Source organism: Cygnus atratus, chromosome 2, assembly GCF_013377495.2.
Source record: "Cygnus atratus isolate AKBS03 ecotype Queensland, Australia chromosome 2, CAtr_DNAZoo_HiC_assembly, whole genome shotgun sequence".
NCBI lineage: Eukaryota > Metazoa > Chordata > Aves > Anseriformes > Anatidae > Cygnus > Cygnus atratus.
The window spans coordinates 66,204,037-66,221,848 of NC_066363.1; the positions used below are offsets into that span (position 1 = coordinate 66,204,037).

Below are 17,812 nucleotides of genomic sequence, written 5' to 3' on the forward strand. Positions count from 1 at the left end.
AAGGGAGTAGTAATTCTACTCAAAGTATGGTTTGATTCAGTTTTGAGAAAACAGTATCTCAGACTCCATACTTGCTGTGTCTCGGTGATTCCCATATCCTATACAGTCAACATCAAATAGTAAATACTTTTAGAATGATCAGTTTTGGCGAATTCAACAGGAATTCAAACATTGTGCTGGGCTTTTTCATTCACAGTAATGATTCTGCAATCAGAACTTCATTAATTCTGTTGACAATACATGAGCCAAAAGAGAATTCAAATTGCTCCATTTTCCAGAGCTTTACTGCTTTGGAATGCTAAAATATAAATTTAAAAGTTACTCGGATGCTGTTCTCAATTCAAGTGGAAAGCCCATCCCATCTGACCAAGGACGTGCCGTTTTTTCACACTTGCCAGAATAAGTTCTAGATCAAATTAAAAGCTTGTTTCTAAAAGACAATCTATTCCTCTGAAAATCATATAGCATGTCTGGCTTTACAAGACCTTTTCTCAGTACATTGTTGCAATTAATACTCATCCTATTTTGCCATGTTTTTCACAGTTAGTTACTGGTCCTTACCGATAGTGAAGGAAGACTTTGTAAATATTTCATTTTCTAAAGAGTCTTCATGAAAAAATGGTTTAAATAGCATGCAAATTTTACAGCTCTGAAAACGGAGTTGTGCTTAGTCAAAGATTTGTTGGATTATAAAAGTACAAGTGTTTATTATGGCTGGTACTGAGAATAAACAGTTGCCTGCATATGCCAGCTACTATGGAAATATGTTTTTAAGTTCTAATGTGAGCTGTAAACCAAAGATACTTCAGTTAAAAAAAATTCAATACTTAAACTGTGGGGAGAAGTAGTTGGAGCCAGAGAAAACATTCCCATTTAATAATGTTTGAACATAGAGCTGTGATGCAGTTTGTAGCAAGGCAGTGAGAAAAACCCACAACTAATCCTTCATTGCAGCTGTCTGAGCTTTTGGTTGTCTGCCATACTTTCAACAGCGACTTCTTTTTTCTGGTGACTCAAGACTTGAATGACCTAGTGTGGAGAGTTTAAGCTATATACAAAAAAGAAGTTAAGTAAGAAATAGCCAAAGTAAGTTGGGTTGCACACCCCAGCAAACCAACGTTTTGTATCTTAAGTCCTCTTCAGTGCCTAGAAAAAATATATTAAAATAAATAGATACCTGTTTATTTATTTTTGGCAAGGAAATATTCAGTGGTTTAGACATCCATCTCTTCTCCCTCCCCTCTTCTCTCTCCTTAGAGTACTGATGATATATGGAAACTGAATTCTGTAGAGAGTTCTGAATTTGTTAAGTTTATAAATGCTAACCCTTTTTTTTTTTTGGTAGAAAAAAAGTTTCTAAGTTTTCTTTTAGTATTTTTAACTTTTTTCCCTTTGATGTAGCTTTTAGGCAGGCCTTTTAAGCAGCAAAAAGTAATGAATATGTCTTTTTACTGATTAGTTCTTTTGCAAAGTCATTGAAATTTCTTACTTTCAAATGGAAATATGGGGGTCAGAGCTGTAACTTCATGTGACTAACTTTACAGAAGAAAAATTGGGGCTTTCTACCTTTGTCTCATTCTCACTATAACTTATCTTAAATAGATACATTTATGTATCTTCCTGAACTGGTGGTAACCCTGTAGTTTAACAAGTCTTACAACTATTGAATAATTTCTTGCTATAACTAATTTTTAAAATTGTCATTCATGGCTACCTATTATGATCTTTCACAGGTAGTATTATGTTAGCATTACAAATTACTGGATATATTAAAAAAATAATTATTTTCACTGAAGAAAAAAAATCAATCTATGCTGGCTTCAATGCTTGCAACAACAGATCCTCAACACAATAAAATTTGAGGTACAGTATGCAATAAACCAGTACAGTGCAATAAACTGTATATTATCCCCTATCTAGGAAATACAAGGATAACCATGGAAATAAAGAAGGGGATTTCAGGCTGAGAACTTACCAAACACATAAGATCTGTGATTCTAATGTTTCTGTATAAAGGGGAGCAAACACCTTTTTTTTCCAAGGTCTGGAACCCCAAACAACCACCAAGAGAAAGGCTGGCTACCGTGAAGACTCTCAGTAGCTTTAACATGACTCGTCACAGCATCACTTCTCATCCTGCCTGGTAGCAAATTCATACAGGATGGTGCAAGATGCAGCAGGAGATGATCTCCTGGCCCAGCTAATAGGTAATTGTGGACAAAGGAAAAGAGAGGAGAGGTAGAGTATCATAGTCTTGGTGCTGGTGAGTTAACTCTGGCCATCCTGCTCTATGTGGCTTTCCTAAAAGAGTATAATACATGATTTTCATCACAGGACAACATCTCTTAATGAATAGATATCATCATAAAATCATGCCTGATATTTCCACCTTTACTTCTTCCTTTCCTAACTTCAACCCACATCCGTCACTTCTAGCTCTTACTGCCTGTACTGAGCAATTCATCCCTGTATTTTGGCCTTATCATCTTCAGATTTTGTACTTACTGTGCTGTATTGGTTGTTCTCCATCCCTACTGTCTTTGACCAGCCAAGTTTCACACAAGAGAGGAGGTCTAAGTCTAATGTATCATTCATGGACTGTTTATCCCTCTTTTTTTTTTTTTCTCTTTTTTTTTTCCCCAAACTCCATGAATCATTCTAGTAAAATAAAAACCGTGAGTACATGCAGATGCTGCTGCATGGGGGTGGATGCTCTTCTGAGCAGAAATGCAAGAGCAACCTAAGCTGAACACTTTTCAGCTAATTTTTTAATATCAAAGTGTCTTCTACAAGAATTATCCAAGTGACAGACTTGTCTTTTTTTCCATAAATATGTAGGTAGACTGGATGATTTGCACAAGAACACACACAACTGCTTCCTTTTGCTTTTCTTTAACTTGATTTTTATTTAAATACCTCCAAAGCATTGTGTTAATGTACATTTTCTTCTGGTTCATGAATAACAAGTATTTCTGTGTCTCAAATAAGATCCCTGTACAGTTTGTGTTTGTAATTATATTCTGAGTCTCATTTTTACAGTTCAGTTCCTGAGACAAACAGTAAAGACTTTTCATTCTGGATAATACTTCACAGAACTGTAACACACATTTGTACCTTTCAGTTAAAAAATATTTTAATGGATGTTCCTGTGTTCATTTTCAGCATATTTCCATAAGATTAAACACAGTATGTTTTAGTTGAGTTAACAGCGTCCATAAAGTTCCTTAGTGCTAAATCCATTGCTTTTTTAAAAACTGCTGCATTAAAAAAATAGTTTACAACAGAAAATCTAGGTTATTTCATATTTTAGAATGCATTAAAAGCATAAAGTCATGCATATGTCAGAGAACACAGTATTTACAAATCTGTACAGTTTCTGTTGTTCTTTGATTATTGTGGCTTTTGCCAGGCAATTAGATTCAACTCTTAACACGCTGAGGACAAATTCTCCAAGATATTGTATATCTGTCATTTAAAAAATCTTTGTTTTCCTTACCAGCATTGGGATTGATTGATGGATGCATGCATTGATGCATGACGGGCCAAATTCTGCACTCCATTTCATAAAGTTAACTAACTTCCATGGAGTTAGAGGTGATTGCTACTGTGACTCAAGGCAGATCATGAAATTGGGTGGACTCCACCAAGTCACCTTTTATTAGTATTTTGATGTGTTAAGTGCTCGAGCATTTTGGCTAAGGTTGTACAACATAGTGGCAGATGAATTCATTTCTGACCTGCAGATTATTCAGAGCTGTCAGTCTTTCTCCTTTTCATTCAGAAAGTTAAGGAAGAATATTTCATACTAATCACACCAGAACTGTTTGAAGGGATTCTAGAAAACATCTTCCTCCATCTTCCTCTCTATCCATAGTTATTTTCAAAACTGTTTGACATGGAACATGCTGTTGGAAAAGCCTCTATGTTTTTATGCAAACACCCAGTATAAAAGTCAACTTTTTGCATTTTGTCAAGTGGACGCAATTCCTCTCTTTCCTAAGTTCACTTTACCTTTAAGACTACAAAAAGCAGCATTCAAAACAGTTGCCCATCTCCCATCACCGATCTTTGCCCACCCCAGACACCTCTTCAGCTGACGAAAGAGCAGAATGGTGAAAATCAGTCATTCCACAGAACTCATATGGCAGAAATATTACATGTAGCTTCAGTTGCCAGAGGTACTACTGGCTGTGAATTAAAACTCAAAATCTTGGTCAGTAGCTATCGTTCAGAAAAGCGAATGGCTTCAGGTTAGGTTCCCCTGCAAAGTACTTCATCACTGTCTGCTCTGTAATATGAGGCTATTCATCATAACACCTGAAATCAAAAGTGCTCTGACTCCTCTCCTGCTGACATTAAAGGAAGTATGGCCTTTGCAGTATTCTCTGAATTCCAGGGAGGCATCATCATTTCTATAAAAAGTTAGTATAAGAATGGCACTTCTTCACTAAGGCTAAAAGAACACCTTTCATAAAAATATCATAACGATCCAACACTTTTGGCTTGTTAAATTCATTACACTGAAGAAAAGTACCTTAGTAATCATTGCAATACTATCCATTAAAGTATGGTAGCAAATAGTTCTTCTTTTAAAGACATGTCAAGCAATAATTCGTTACAGTGGTTTATCCTGACAAACTTGGTCAGGTTCTCAAAAAGGAACAAACAGCAAGTGTGTGGTTGCTCCAAAAACATCCTTCTCCCCTCCTTTCCTCCTTCTTTCCCCGTTCCACTGAGAATAGTCCAAGAAGGCATGACCAGCCCTGCCATTAGATTATAACCAGGTAACACAAAAATTAATCAATTAATAGGAGCAAAATGTAAAAGAGGAACTAATTGTAGATGCACTAGCAAGCAAACTGTGCCCTGCTGTCTCCCAAAGACTCTTGTGATAAAAACATACAGATTATTTAGCTCTGACAGGTCAGATATGCTAAACTGCGATTTCAATCAGATGAAATCTTTTCTATCTTCTATGTTCTTTTAGCTTTCTTTTTCTGCTTTCTGCACTGCTGAATTTTAGTATCCAAGAGTCATGTGATCCTTCTAGTATCAATATGTTTTTCTTCTGATATCAAGCATCTCTCCCCAAAGACCCCTGGTTAGACTTTCTGCATTTCAATGTGTTGGTGGTGGTAGTGGTGGTAGCAGTGATGCCTGGGTTGACACCTTCCATTTAGTTTATAGACAGAATTTTTCTGCTGCTGTTTTTTGAAAAAACATACAGCCAGTACAGCTGCAACCAGTAATAAGCACAGAAGAATCACAATTACCACTATGATAGGACCTTTACTTGACTTGGGGCAATCCTCTCCCTCACAAGGTTCAGAAGTGGGGACAGGGTTTTCTCCAAGGCCCTGTGTGAGATTTTCTTGCTCAGCTAATTCCTGGGGTGATGTGTCAGTAATGATATTTGGAGCTGGTGCCGTGGTTGCTACTTGCATTGGGTAGGCTGTTGTTCCTTTTGCTTCTTCATAGGTAGTGTGATCAAACGGGCTGACTATCATAGAGGTTTCTGACATGGATGTTTTTAGGCTGCTTATGTCCAACAGCATCGTTGTACTGGGCTCCTGAGTCACAGTTTCCAGAGATGTAGTTGGGTGGTCCCATGCGGCATCATCATAACCTCTGCTCACACTTAAGTCCTCCAGACCGCCCACTGATGTAGGTGGTACCGGTGTCTCTTTGGCCCCTTCATCATCTATCCTCGTTGTTGCTGCCACAATTTGTGTTAAACCTTTCTCTGGAACTGGGCTACCATTGTCCAATTTTCTAACTTCAACATGATTTGGTTGGTCAGTTGTGAGGACAATGTCTTCTTCTGTTCCCATCGATCCATCAACTTTATCCCCCTCCTCTTCATCATCCTCTACCACTTGTTGTGTTACAGGATAGCCATCTAACCAAGACTCATCAGTAATGGCAACTCTATCTATCTCTGCCTTTGTATCATTAGTTGTGAGAATGGGTCCAATGGGGAAGTCCTCACTGTCATAAAACATTTTGGTACCAGGTTCATCATAGACTGTCTTCACTCCAATATGGTTATCACCCTCAGAAAACTGTACTTTAGTAGAATCATCTATCTCTTTCTCTGATTCAGGCTCACTGAAAGCCTCTGATGGAAACCAAAACAAATTTTTTTGGCTTAGGAGTGAAACAGGGGATTCAGTTGGTACCCTGCTTCCTTTTTCAGAAGTATCTGTGTCATGAGTAACCCCTCTGGTACTTACAGTTCTTCTTTCCTCTGGCTTCTTACTGAAGGAAGGCTGTTCTTGTTCCTGCTCAATTTCCTCTTTGCCATTGGCATGTTCATTCTCAACAATTGGTATTGATCTGTCATCAGGAAAATTATCTTCATAGTCAATGTGTGCCTCAGTTTCATCTAGAAAAGTTAAAAAATAAAATAAAATCCAACATTTGATTTCTTCAGAAAAGTGCTGGAATCATTTGTTAAAACAGCTGTAAAGAAAGATGCAATGAGGTGTGATTTTTTAGACAGGATTTTTCATTCAGTGTTATTGTTTATTTGAAAAGGGAATTCTCCTCCATAAGCTTGATAGTCAATATCAACTTTTTAAAAATTATGACAGGTGTCAATGCTAACTGTTAACATCTTGTCTTTCCAGATTTAAAAATGTATATAAATAACTTAGTTAGAGGATTTAGTTAGAGGTTTCTTTCAGTTGCTTATTGTTTTCTCAAACATTTACTCTCCCTAACATGACTCTTTTCCAGACTTGAGGACAAATTTTCATCATTTTCAAGCAATAAATAGGTGTGGAGAGGAATGCATAGTAAAATGTAATCAATTAATAACTGAACTTTTTTAAAGATAAAACCTTTTAAGTTTTACAGCAACTTCGTCTGTTTTCAGACAGGATTGTGCTTAGTACTCAGTGTTCACTTTTTCATCATTACAGTATTTTCCTGAAATGACCTTGGTGTTGCAGGGATAGGGCACTTGGGGCCAAGTGAGCAGAGTAATATTTCTCATTCCATAAGAGCTTTTCAGAACTGTCCAAGGAAGACCCCTGTCACCAAAACTGACACTGCATTCTGCTTTTCTTCATCTGGAGAGAGAAAGAAAGCTTGAACCCCCAGCTTCAAGGGTAGAAAACTCTGGCTCTAACACCTAGATATCAAGATAATACTGTCTGTTTCTCTTGGGTTTCCTATTTTAAGAAGCTGAATGTTACCAAAAGAGAGAGAGAGAGAAAGAAAGAATAAAAAAGGGAAAAACAAAACAAAACATAACACAGAGTGCAACAGAGAGTTGGATTCATCACAAAGTTTGAGTTTGATTTAGAAATACTCCCCACGGCTTGCCAGACCTAACACTCTTAGCAAAATAGCCTTCAAATCAAAGCATGGAACTAAGTGTTTGAATTTGAATGAAATAATGCATTGTAACTTATATTTCTTCCACTCTTCTAAGCCTTAGCCCAATGAAAAATTTTCCAAGCTAGACTGGGTGGTTGATTTTCAGCTCACACCAGTTTTACTCCATAGAAAGTTGATGTAACTTCTGAGATTTATGCTGGCATTAAAAGTCCTAGAAAATAGTGCCTTGGGATATGGAAAATAAAGCAAACAGGTTCATGGTGAGAATTTTTCTTTTTCAGAGAGTGTTTAGTCTTTTATAAAGACAGCAAAGCAATAAACTGGGCATGACAGGGGAAACAAGAAATTAATAGAAGCTGCATTACAAAACATTCATAAAGCCTTATCTTTTTTTGTCTTTTTACGCTCAACCAACTTTGAATCACATTTTCATCTGGGGCCCACCTCAATTTCTGAATGAGTCATATTTTCCTTGGAGACTCCTTCCCAGACTTCTGGCAGAGCCATATTTGGTCTACTCTTAAGAAAGATTAGAAATATTGTCAAACCAGTCTGACCAAAAACCACTTAGCGGTGATACAGCTCACACCAGCTTACTTTTTGCCAGAACAGCTTAAGCCAGGTGCAAGAACAGAATGAGTATTAGCAAAAGGTATTTTTCTTGGAATAGCAGCTGGGACTGCCATAAAGTGAAGCAGTTATGCTGGGGAAACTGAGATGTATGACATAGCCTGGAGAGAGTTAATACCTATGTGAAAGTTACTGTGCTGGAGAACTGGATGTGCTCAGCAGATGCCCTCATCTCGCATCAAGGACACATGGTGAAGTCTGCACAGGATACAGCAGGGCCAGCAATGGGTCTCTCTCCCTCCTGGTCCTGGTCTCCTCACCTGCTTGAATAATCCTCTAGATCTTCTTTGTCCTCTCCAAAGTAGGAAAAAAAATCCCACATGTTTCAAAGACAATTTAACAGACTGGGAATCCTGCTATCAATGCAGAAAGCTTCCTGGTAGGAATATCACTTTTCTAATTTACCTCAAAATCCTTTTCCAACAGCATTTCAGACTTTAGCTAATGACTACCTCTGAATACCAAAGCATTTTAACAACATATTTACAAAGCTCTGTGTGGGTCATTGCTATATAACATTTATAATAGCCATCAAATGCTAGTCTCACCTTGTTCTGTTGTGTTGCTCTCAAGGAATTTTTCTATCTGGTGCTGTCTTTACACGGAAACATTGTCTCGGGCCACTTTATCCTCTTAGCATCCAGATCCCTTCTAGAAGTTGGTATCTGCCATGCCTGTTTTACTAAAATTCAGTGTCTCTCAGGACAGCTTATAGCTGTCTACTGGATATACCTGAACAGTAACATCTTAATGTGAGAACTCACCACTTACCGAGTGTGATGTTCATTGGTTTCATTTTTGAGATAAATCATCACACCAGCCTGTCTTAACCTGTTTGTTTTCTGTACTTCTAACCATTTTTGCCACTCATTTACTTTTCAGACTAAAGTAATTCAGCTGAGGAGGAAACATGGATTTTTATGTTATGGTGTTCTAGTGCATGCACGTACATCCATGAACAAAGGTTATATTCATGTGCTTGTGTTGTTTCCTCTGGAACTATTATTTGGCTATCAAAATGAATAGGCAGCTAGCATTCATCTGATTGACTGGTATGGACCATTGGTCAACGATTAACGACTGCAGTAATAGCTTTTTATATATTCAAAGCTCTGCCCCTTTAGTGCCTTTCCTGCAGTGTACTTTCTTTCCTTTAGAAGAAAGTCCTGTGGAGACACATCAGGAAAGAACATGTGCACCTAGAGGAAAACAGGTCCTCCGTCTATCAGAACACATTATGGGTTTGTTGAACCATCAATCAAGTCTCCCAAACCTGCTGTCTTTCGGGCTGATCCTGTATGTATAGAAGTGAATTGGTGCTTTCTTAATGCTCAGCTGAGGAAAGAAAAAGCCCATTATAGTCTAAAGAGAGCCTGAGATTGGAGTTCATTATGTACTGCTTGTCACTGCATAAGGGAGTCTTGTTCCTTTTGACAATCAGATTGTAGCCCAAGTTGTAAAGCTGCTATAATGTATTTTCATATGCAATCTCCTCTATTTGTATAGTTTATAGCAAAGACTATCAACATAATTAATGTTAGCTTATGGGATGCCAGAATGAAAGCAACTATTGAGCTCTCTAACCATCAAAAGAAATACAGACCCCTTACTCTGAAGCTTTGGTTTATATGATCCTGAATCGACTTACACAATAATAATAATAGTCTATTCTTTCTTCTGGGCCTCAGACCTTCAACTGGGGCTTAGATTTAGTATTTACTGAGTTTGTTTTACCATGACAGTCTTTTAAATCAGCTGTGAGTGTGATTTTCCAGGAACAGATTGCACAACTTTTACACTTTTCTTTGCTCACCTCATCAGTGCTTTCTAGAGCTTTCCAGCTTTCTGAATTTCAGTCTCAGAACTGAAGAGCAACAACCATAGTAGATTCAGCTCAACCTCTTATGCAAATAGTTGTAACCTTTATTTGCATGCATTTTAAAAACAGCTAGCAACTGATTTACAAAAATGTTCGCGTCTTCCTTCCCAGCCAGGCAAGTCTGGTTTTAGGAAGAGCCAACATTGACATTAATTAGTCAGAGACTGAAATCTGTCTATATTTGGTCATTGTTATACCTTACCCCTCCTGTCCTCTGGCAGACTGAAGGATCAGTGAGTTTTGATTCACTGTCTGAGGGATTACAGAGGCTGAAATGAACATTTTCCAGCAACAGATGCTGAAATGGCATACTACCAAAGTTGTTAAGCTCAATTAAAAGCTAAAAGCCTTTTAATTTAGCTTTGTCCTTTCTGGGAAGCATCCAGTTTCAAAGAGCTTTCATCTCCTTCAGCTTTCGATCCTAATGTGAAAACAGTGACCAAACATAGAGACAAGCAAAACCAAAGAGTTTTCCACACTCTAGGATCAGTTTATTTTTTCTTCTAGATAGCATACTGGCATCCTAGCTCTATTTTGAGTGTTGCTATTTTGGACAACCATGAAGTGTACTGCATATTTTATGGAAGTATTTTTGGAGTACAGGAAATTGAAACTTGATTCTATGTAGACCATCACCATAAATATTTTTACTGTTAAAAACATCTTTATATTCTAGGAATCTCAAAGTAGCTACAGCAAACATTATAAAGCTGGCATCTGTCTTTAAGGGTGGGAAGGAAAAGAGCTTTTACATGGATTTGCCTAAGATAAGTCAGGTTTGTAAACTATGGCATCTTGAAGAATTATCTATTTGATTTTGATCAGGCTTAGGCACATGAACACACTTCTGTCAAATCAACTAGAGCATTCTAGAAGATAGGATTCATGTTGCCTTTTGTCACTTGTAACAACTACAAGAGGGAGGATGATTTTCAGTCTGGCTAACCTGCTAACATAAAAACATAACCCATCATAATTTTTTAAACTAATTTGACTTGGCAGAATTGGTTCATGCCAGATTGATATTTTGCATTAAACTAATACAACAGCAAAGTGACAGACCTGAAAAGAGAACCAAAGTTTGTCATAACAATTGGTTTGACGGGCCTTGAATGTATTTTTTGCTTATTTTACTTGACTGCCACAACTCTCCCTTTCCACTCTCAGAAAAAAAAAAAAAAGGAAGAAATAAAATGTAAATAAGATCAAAATCCAGAGACATTTGGTTTTACCCTTTCCATTTAAAACAAACAAACAAACAAACAAACAAAAAGAATTAAATAATGGTGGTGGCTAGTCATGCTTATACACCACATGAATGTAAATTAAAACTACTCCTGAAGATTCAGAAAACAGTGTTTGAAGTAATGAGAGCAGTTGAATCAGGGAAAAAAAAATGGGGTCTGTAGATGAATCTTTCAGTGGTATTCAAAGTCCCATAAATCCTTGCCACTCTGAAATCAGAAGTATGTCCTTATTGCAGAAAAGCTAGACCAGCAGTGAATGTGCAAGGACAGCACCCAAGTGTTGATGCTGGAAAGGCTTCTTAGACATGCAGAAGATAGGACCTCTCCTGCCACAAGCTTATAGTTGAAAATCCCAAAGCAGACAAGGGAAAAAGGATAAGTGCCTTATGTTCTTCCTAGACAATTTTAGGGTAGAAACATGGCATGATTTCCCAGCCATCTAATCTGCCTTCTGTTTTAGGAAGCATACTCTTGAGGATGCTTATCTAGTTTAATGCAATGTATCCCTGACTCCCACTGAAATGTCAGTATTAACACTTTGGATATTGAACCAATACTTCATTTCTTGGGAGAGGAAGGAAGGAAGGAAGGAAGAAAGAAAGAAGGAAAGAAAAAGAGAGAGAGAAAGAGAGAGAAAGAAAGAGAGAGAAAGAGGAATAAAGGGAGAGAAAGAGAGAAAGAAAGAAAGAGGAAGGAAGGAAGAAAGGAAGGAAGGAAGGAAGGAAGGAAGGAAGGAAGGAAGGAAGGAAGAAATGTCATATAGCAACTGTCAGTTTATTTTCTGTGCCTGCAGGACAGCCACTGCATGGCACATACTGTCTGCTTTCAGACCTTACTACAATGACAATCTTCAGGTCATATTTTGTGAAACAAATATTTTCTCTCCACAGAAATAGAAAAAAATAATAAACTGCAAAAACATGTATTTCCCTGTTCTCTGCTTAAGGTTGCTTTGTTGGGTTGAATATCCCCATATTTTCAGCTAGAACACAGCATCTTTTCACAATGAAAATTTGCAGGAAACACTAAATATACAGAAGACACTTTTTTTTTCTTTAAAAATATCTTGATTAAAAATTGCAGACCATTCCCTCACGCCTGTAATTTACAATAAAGTTGTGTGTAATGTATTGTATTGTTAATTTTCAACACTATTTCTTGTATCCAGAATCCACTTAACATAACCCCAAAATTAATTGTTTCAATTATGACCATAGCCAAATTTTGCCAAAATATTTTGGAGATAAGTGAGTATTGATGCATAATATATTTTTTTGTATTTAATTGATGGATTTTCTAACTGCACAGTTGTACATTTACATCCTGTGTGCCAGAATGGACCATTTCTATTCTGACTGGATGAAAACAGAGAGGAAAGATGATCATAAAGCTACTTCAATGCGCACCCATGTGCTGTATTTAGCCGCTGGTAAGGTGATAGGTCCTCAACTCTGAATCTGCTCTGAGCATGCAACTGTGAATGCAGAGCAGGCCAAATGCTCTTAGACAAGCACAAGGAAAACCCAATTACTGATGCTTAGTCAGATATTCAGCTTGGAAAGCTGGGCAGCATGACGTGGCAGTTACTGGCTAGGACAGCAACACATAGCTGAAACACATGCACATCTCAACGAGTTTTACGAAGCTGGATAATTACTATCAGTGTTTCACAGACAAGCTGGATAAGGTAGCAGAGAATATCACAGTGACTTGTCCATGGTCTCAGGGTCATCACACAAGATTTAGGAGCAGGCCTGGTTTCTTTTAATGCTCTGATGGGTGTTTTCTCCCCGTGATCCTGTTGCATTTGTGTAAAAGCATCGGAACGACCTCCCATTTCCAGCTGCTCACCCAGAGCAGATTTGGCACCAGGGAACCATATCATCTTACTGGCCTCTAAACGTAGCTCTTAGATGTTCATCGTAGTGGCTTTACAATCATCTTTCCTCTGTTGTCAGCCGGTGAGAACAGAAACGGTCCCCTCTGCTAACAGGGACATAAATTGTGGATTAAGTCCCATTATTAGCCTTCACAACGGGGAAGTTACTCTTTTGCCTTCAAGCACTTAAAAATGGTTGTGTATGCCGTCTCCTGGAGCACTTAACTAATAATTATTCTCTTCTCTGCTATGGCCCCCAAATATCTGTCAACTGTAAATCAGGCTTCTTTTAATTAAATTCTTTTTTTTCTTCTTTAATAAATTCTTACTTTTATTTATTTATTTATTTTTAATAATGAACCCTATCATCAATAAAACACATTTCAGTCTTCTTGTAAAGCTTCCTTTCTTAAAGAATTGTGATCAGGAGGGTTGAATAAATAATTAATGATTCACAGAACACATATAGTGTTTTCTACCCCGGGTCCTTAAAGTGTTTTAAAAGCATTAATCAAAGGCAGCTCCTCAGCATGAAATCTACATTTAAATAATTTAAAAAATCATAATCCACAATGTTACATCTGCTCCCAAGTTCCAGTGTTGATGTTTGTGATTTTACAGCCACATTTTCCTATTTCTTTTAAAAATATTTTTCTCTCCCCTGCAGCTATGTGAAAGGCTGAGGCAAAACAGGGGAAATAGACTATTTATCCAGGGAAAACAGTGAAACACACACAACTTAAATGGCCTGACTCTTTCCTGTTTTTACTCTGGTGTAATACAGTTTTATTTCTACATGTAATGAAATTGGCATTTTCACAGTGAAGGAAAAAGAAGTGTCAGCTTGGTGCAGACTGTGGGAGATTCAGGCCCACTGGGTTATCAGATGTAGATTTTCTTTTTCCCTTCTTTTCCTCTATATTCCCCCAACACCCTATCCAGTATTTCACTTAATCATGTGAATTGCTGTTTGCAATAACTGTTCTGGAAGCTGAAATCATTCAGGAAGACATCAGAAATGGTTTTGGTATCTCTACACCATTTGGTTGGTTTTGAATATCTGGTTCCCTGGTGCACAGACATGACTCATTGCTACTATGAGCTACCTTTCCTCCTGATTATCCACCACCTGGTGGTATATATTCTTGAGTAAAAATAACTCCTTGCAAGACCCTAGGCATTAAGTAATGTATAGGTGCTAAAATGGATGTGCTGACTCTATCCCATTTAGATTGCTTCACTCCAATCCAATTTCCAAGGAGCATGTACTTTCTGCTTGCTCAGTTGTTCAACAACTGCCAATTCCTTTGTTTAAAATGGGTCTGTTTGACCACAAATATCATCTTAAAGATGTGATACTCTCTCCGAAAAACAGTCTGTAAGATTATCTGACTACTATTCTTAAATATTGGAGAAATTCTGAACTTTATGCACGGAGAGGAGTAATGTGAGAAACAGAATGAGTAGGCAGAATCCTGATTGCATCCAAATCTGAATTCATAGTACTATTTAGTTTATCTCTAAAGAAGGGGAAACTTCAAAAGTTTGTTGTAGAACCTAACACATATAAGGTAGATCTCTTTTTTTTTGTATGTTTAAGTTAAAGAAATTCTGTTTTTATAATTTCCCAGAGCTTTTTAGCAGTGTTTTTGTTTTGTTTTGTTTTGTTTTTATAAAAGTCCCATTCCTTGAGTAAGAATTTGGTAAGATTTGGTAAGAAAATCCACTTTCATTCATTTTAAAGAGGTAAATATCTGAGTGGCTACTGTTGTGCTTGCAGAAGAAAATCCTGAAAGTGTGGTACATCTTAAAAATTCTATGCATTTTAATAAGGCAAGTTAAAAAATATATATATTTTTTTTAACTTTTCCACCTCACTGCCTAAATGTAACCCAAGGTGTATGTCTGTAGGTTACTATCACTCTCCAACAGCCCTCTTCTGTGGTACAGTCAGCTCTATTAATATGTTTTTAATTTCCCTAACCTTGTTAAATGAAGTGGCATTTATCACACATATAAAGCTAGAAGTTCAGGAGTGCTCTAGCATGTAGTAGGAAAGGGCTAGTTAAACCTAAGTTCAGACACACTGGCTTCTCACAAGCCCTTGGACAAAGTGTGGGATTTAAAAGATGGATAACCATTGTATTACCCATTTGCATCCCAAACAAAAATTCAAGAACACCTGAAGGACAGTCATCCCAATTCAACCTAGCAATGAAATGGCGCAAAAGTGAAAATTTGAAAAACTCAATATGAGGGGTGTACTACCAGCAGTTTTTAATATGCTAGCAGATGTACTTTTCACAGACCAAGTTTTCCTGTCAGCATGTCCCACTGCAGCTGGAGCTATAGGCACCCAGCCACCCTCACCTTGGTCCAGAAGCCCAAACAGCCTGCACTGGAGGCTTGGATGCTTCCAGCCACCTCATGGCATGAGCTGCAAATACAAAGAAGCAGGGGGATTTTGCATATGGATCTGCTGTGCCCTTGAAAGGTATTGGCCCCTGTCTCTGTGGGGTGTTTTCTCTTTTCCATAGGGGACAGCAGCATGCAGCATCATGTGAAAATATAAGGCTGGTGACCAAATGATAAAGCCACAGACAGCCTCAGCATGATTACTGTAAGGAAAGATGTTATTTGTGTGTAGGCCACGCTTAGTGTCTTCCTACAAAAAGATACTGGCTTGTCTCTATATTTGCTTTAGGTTTCCAAGGGCAAGAATAAACACTGAGTTTTCATTTCAGTAGCCTGGTCTGTAGCAACTCTGTGGCTTCATGTGAAAATAAACAGAGCGGAGGACTTAGAAAACCTACATTGTACACTCTATCTGGTAAACAACGTCTTTGGCTCACTGACACTGCCTGGGCATGACTTTTAAACTACTCTGAAAGAAATACCTTTGATATTTGTTGTAACATCAGTAGTAATCCCTTTTCTTGAGTAAACAAAGCAAGTGCATTGAAAAGTTACAAACTTCATTCAGGATCAGAATGAACACATACAAGATCAAAAACAACTGATTTGCAGGAAGGAGCTGATTCTGATATTAAATCCCCGGATGAAGGATCTTCCCAAAGCATTATTTTCAGTAACTGAAAATGATGTTTAGTACTAAAGAAAAGGTGTATTGTGGGAAAGATAAGGAAGATGGTGGTGTAGAAGGTAAGTGCTGAACGATAACCTTGGGAAAAAACTTGCAGTGAATCCCTGAAATGGGTTCAGCAGATACGGCAAAGATAAACATGGCAGAAAACATTTCTTTTTTATTTTAAATAGCTCCTGCTACCCAAATAGGAACTTTCTGCATATCCAAGTATGAGTAAGTTGTCATCTGCTATGGTTTATCATGATGTCTATGAACAGCATTCTGAAAGACCCATTGGGCCAGGAAGACTTGGATGTTATGGTCACCAAGACCTTCACTGGGACAATAGACCCAGGAGACATCCCATGTAGCCTGAAACCACCTTGGCTGGGCTGATGGGAGGCCGTGACCAGCTGGAGGGGTGCTCCACGTGCCAGGCTTACCTTTGACACAGGCCTGAACCTGCCCATACCACTCCCCGCAAGTGTCGCAGAGCAGCGTGAATGCCGCCTCCTTGTTGCCCATGACGTACCCCTGAGCACAAACATACAGCAGCTCATCCCCCATTTCGAAGCCAGTATGGCCGTGCAGGATGGTGTGAGGGAAGGCCGGCGGGTCCCCACATGGCTTGTCTGAAAGGATAAAAGAAGCGAGATTGTAGAGACCTCTCAGTGGTCTTTAAATACAGTGCTAACAGGAGGGCTAAAATAACCCTGAGCACAAACCTACAGAAACAAATACATCTCTTCTGATTCACATTCTTACGCTCCTTCATAACTATTTTCAGTTGTAATTGGGAAGGTATATACTGGGCTATGATTGTGATGTGATAACTGTGATATTACTGGTGCATAAAGTTACTGATGTCAACACTAACACATCTAGAGGGGCCTAGTTTCCTATCAGTCAGAACAGGTCAGGCTATAGCTGTCTTCTCTGTCTGTTTCCACAGAGGATAATAAAGGCTTGGGTAGGCTGGGACTGGAAAGCAAATGCTTGGACACTTTTTTTTTTTTCTTAACAGCAGAAAAGGTTGTGTAATTGTTCAAGACTGGTGCTTTAGTAACTACTAGATGGAGAAATGACCCAGTCCAAGTTCACAGAAAGGAAATGCTGAGATGGACACAACTTCTAGTCTTCCTCAAAATCAAAATTTTCTTCTCAAATACTCACAATCCCCCATAAGAGACACCTAACATACAATAAATGGTTTATAAATGGTTACTTGTGCTCTTCAACTTAACAAAATCCAGGGGTAACATAGCTTTGCTCTCTGTGAGCTAAATTTATCAGACAAGAAATCTGAAAAGATGTTGTTTGATAATATTTCTGCTAACGGCACCAAGAACCAGGAAGTAAAAATTACAGTACGCAATATCAAAACTGATTTTCATTTTTTTGTTCTGCATCAGAGAAGCACAGATAGAAACCGTCAAGCCTCTGTCAATACTAGTGTAAACTGAAGTTTTAACTTTCACTTTCAGGTTTGAACAGTCTTGGCTATTGTCAACAATGTGAGTTGAAGTCTTCTAGAGAACTGATAGGCACTGCAGTTTCTCTTCTCTCAAAGGTCTTCCCTGAAGAGCGGTTTGGCATGACCCCTTGTTCTCAATATTTGTTACCATCTTTTTTATAGTAGACATCTCTTGGTTACAGGAAAACAACCAACCAACCAACCAAAAAAACCTGCCACCAACAATTCCACAGTGCAAGAACATGGTCTTACCAAGAAACTCAATAAAGTGTGC

General features: G+C 38.0%; 1 protein-coding gene across 1 annotated transcript in view; it reads right to left on the reverse strand.

Moving 5' to 3' along the window:
- Positions 1 to 4,124: 4,124 nt before the first annotated feature.
- The window catches only part of SUSD5 (sushi domain containing 5), a 44,225-nt gene continuing 30,537 nt past the window's right edge, over positions 4,125 to 17,812 (reverse strand). The window contains exons 4-5 of the mRNA XM_035568863.1: positions 16,508 to 16,696; positions 4,125 to 6,385 (exon numbers count right to left, since the gene is read on the reverse strand). Coding sequence (XP_035424756.1) covers positions 5,103 to 6,385; positions 16,508 to 16,696 — 1,472 coding nt within the window. The 3' untranslated portion in view covers positions 4,125 to 5,102. The remainder of the gene's footprint in view (positions 6,386 to 16,507; positions 16,697 to 17,812) is intronic.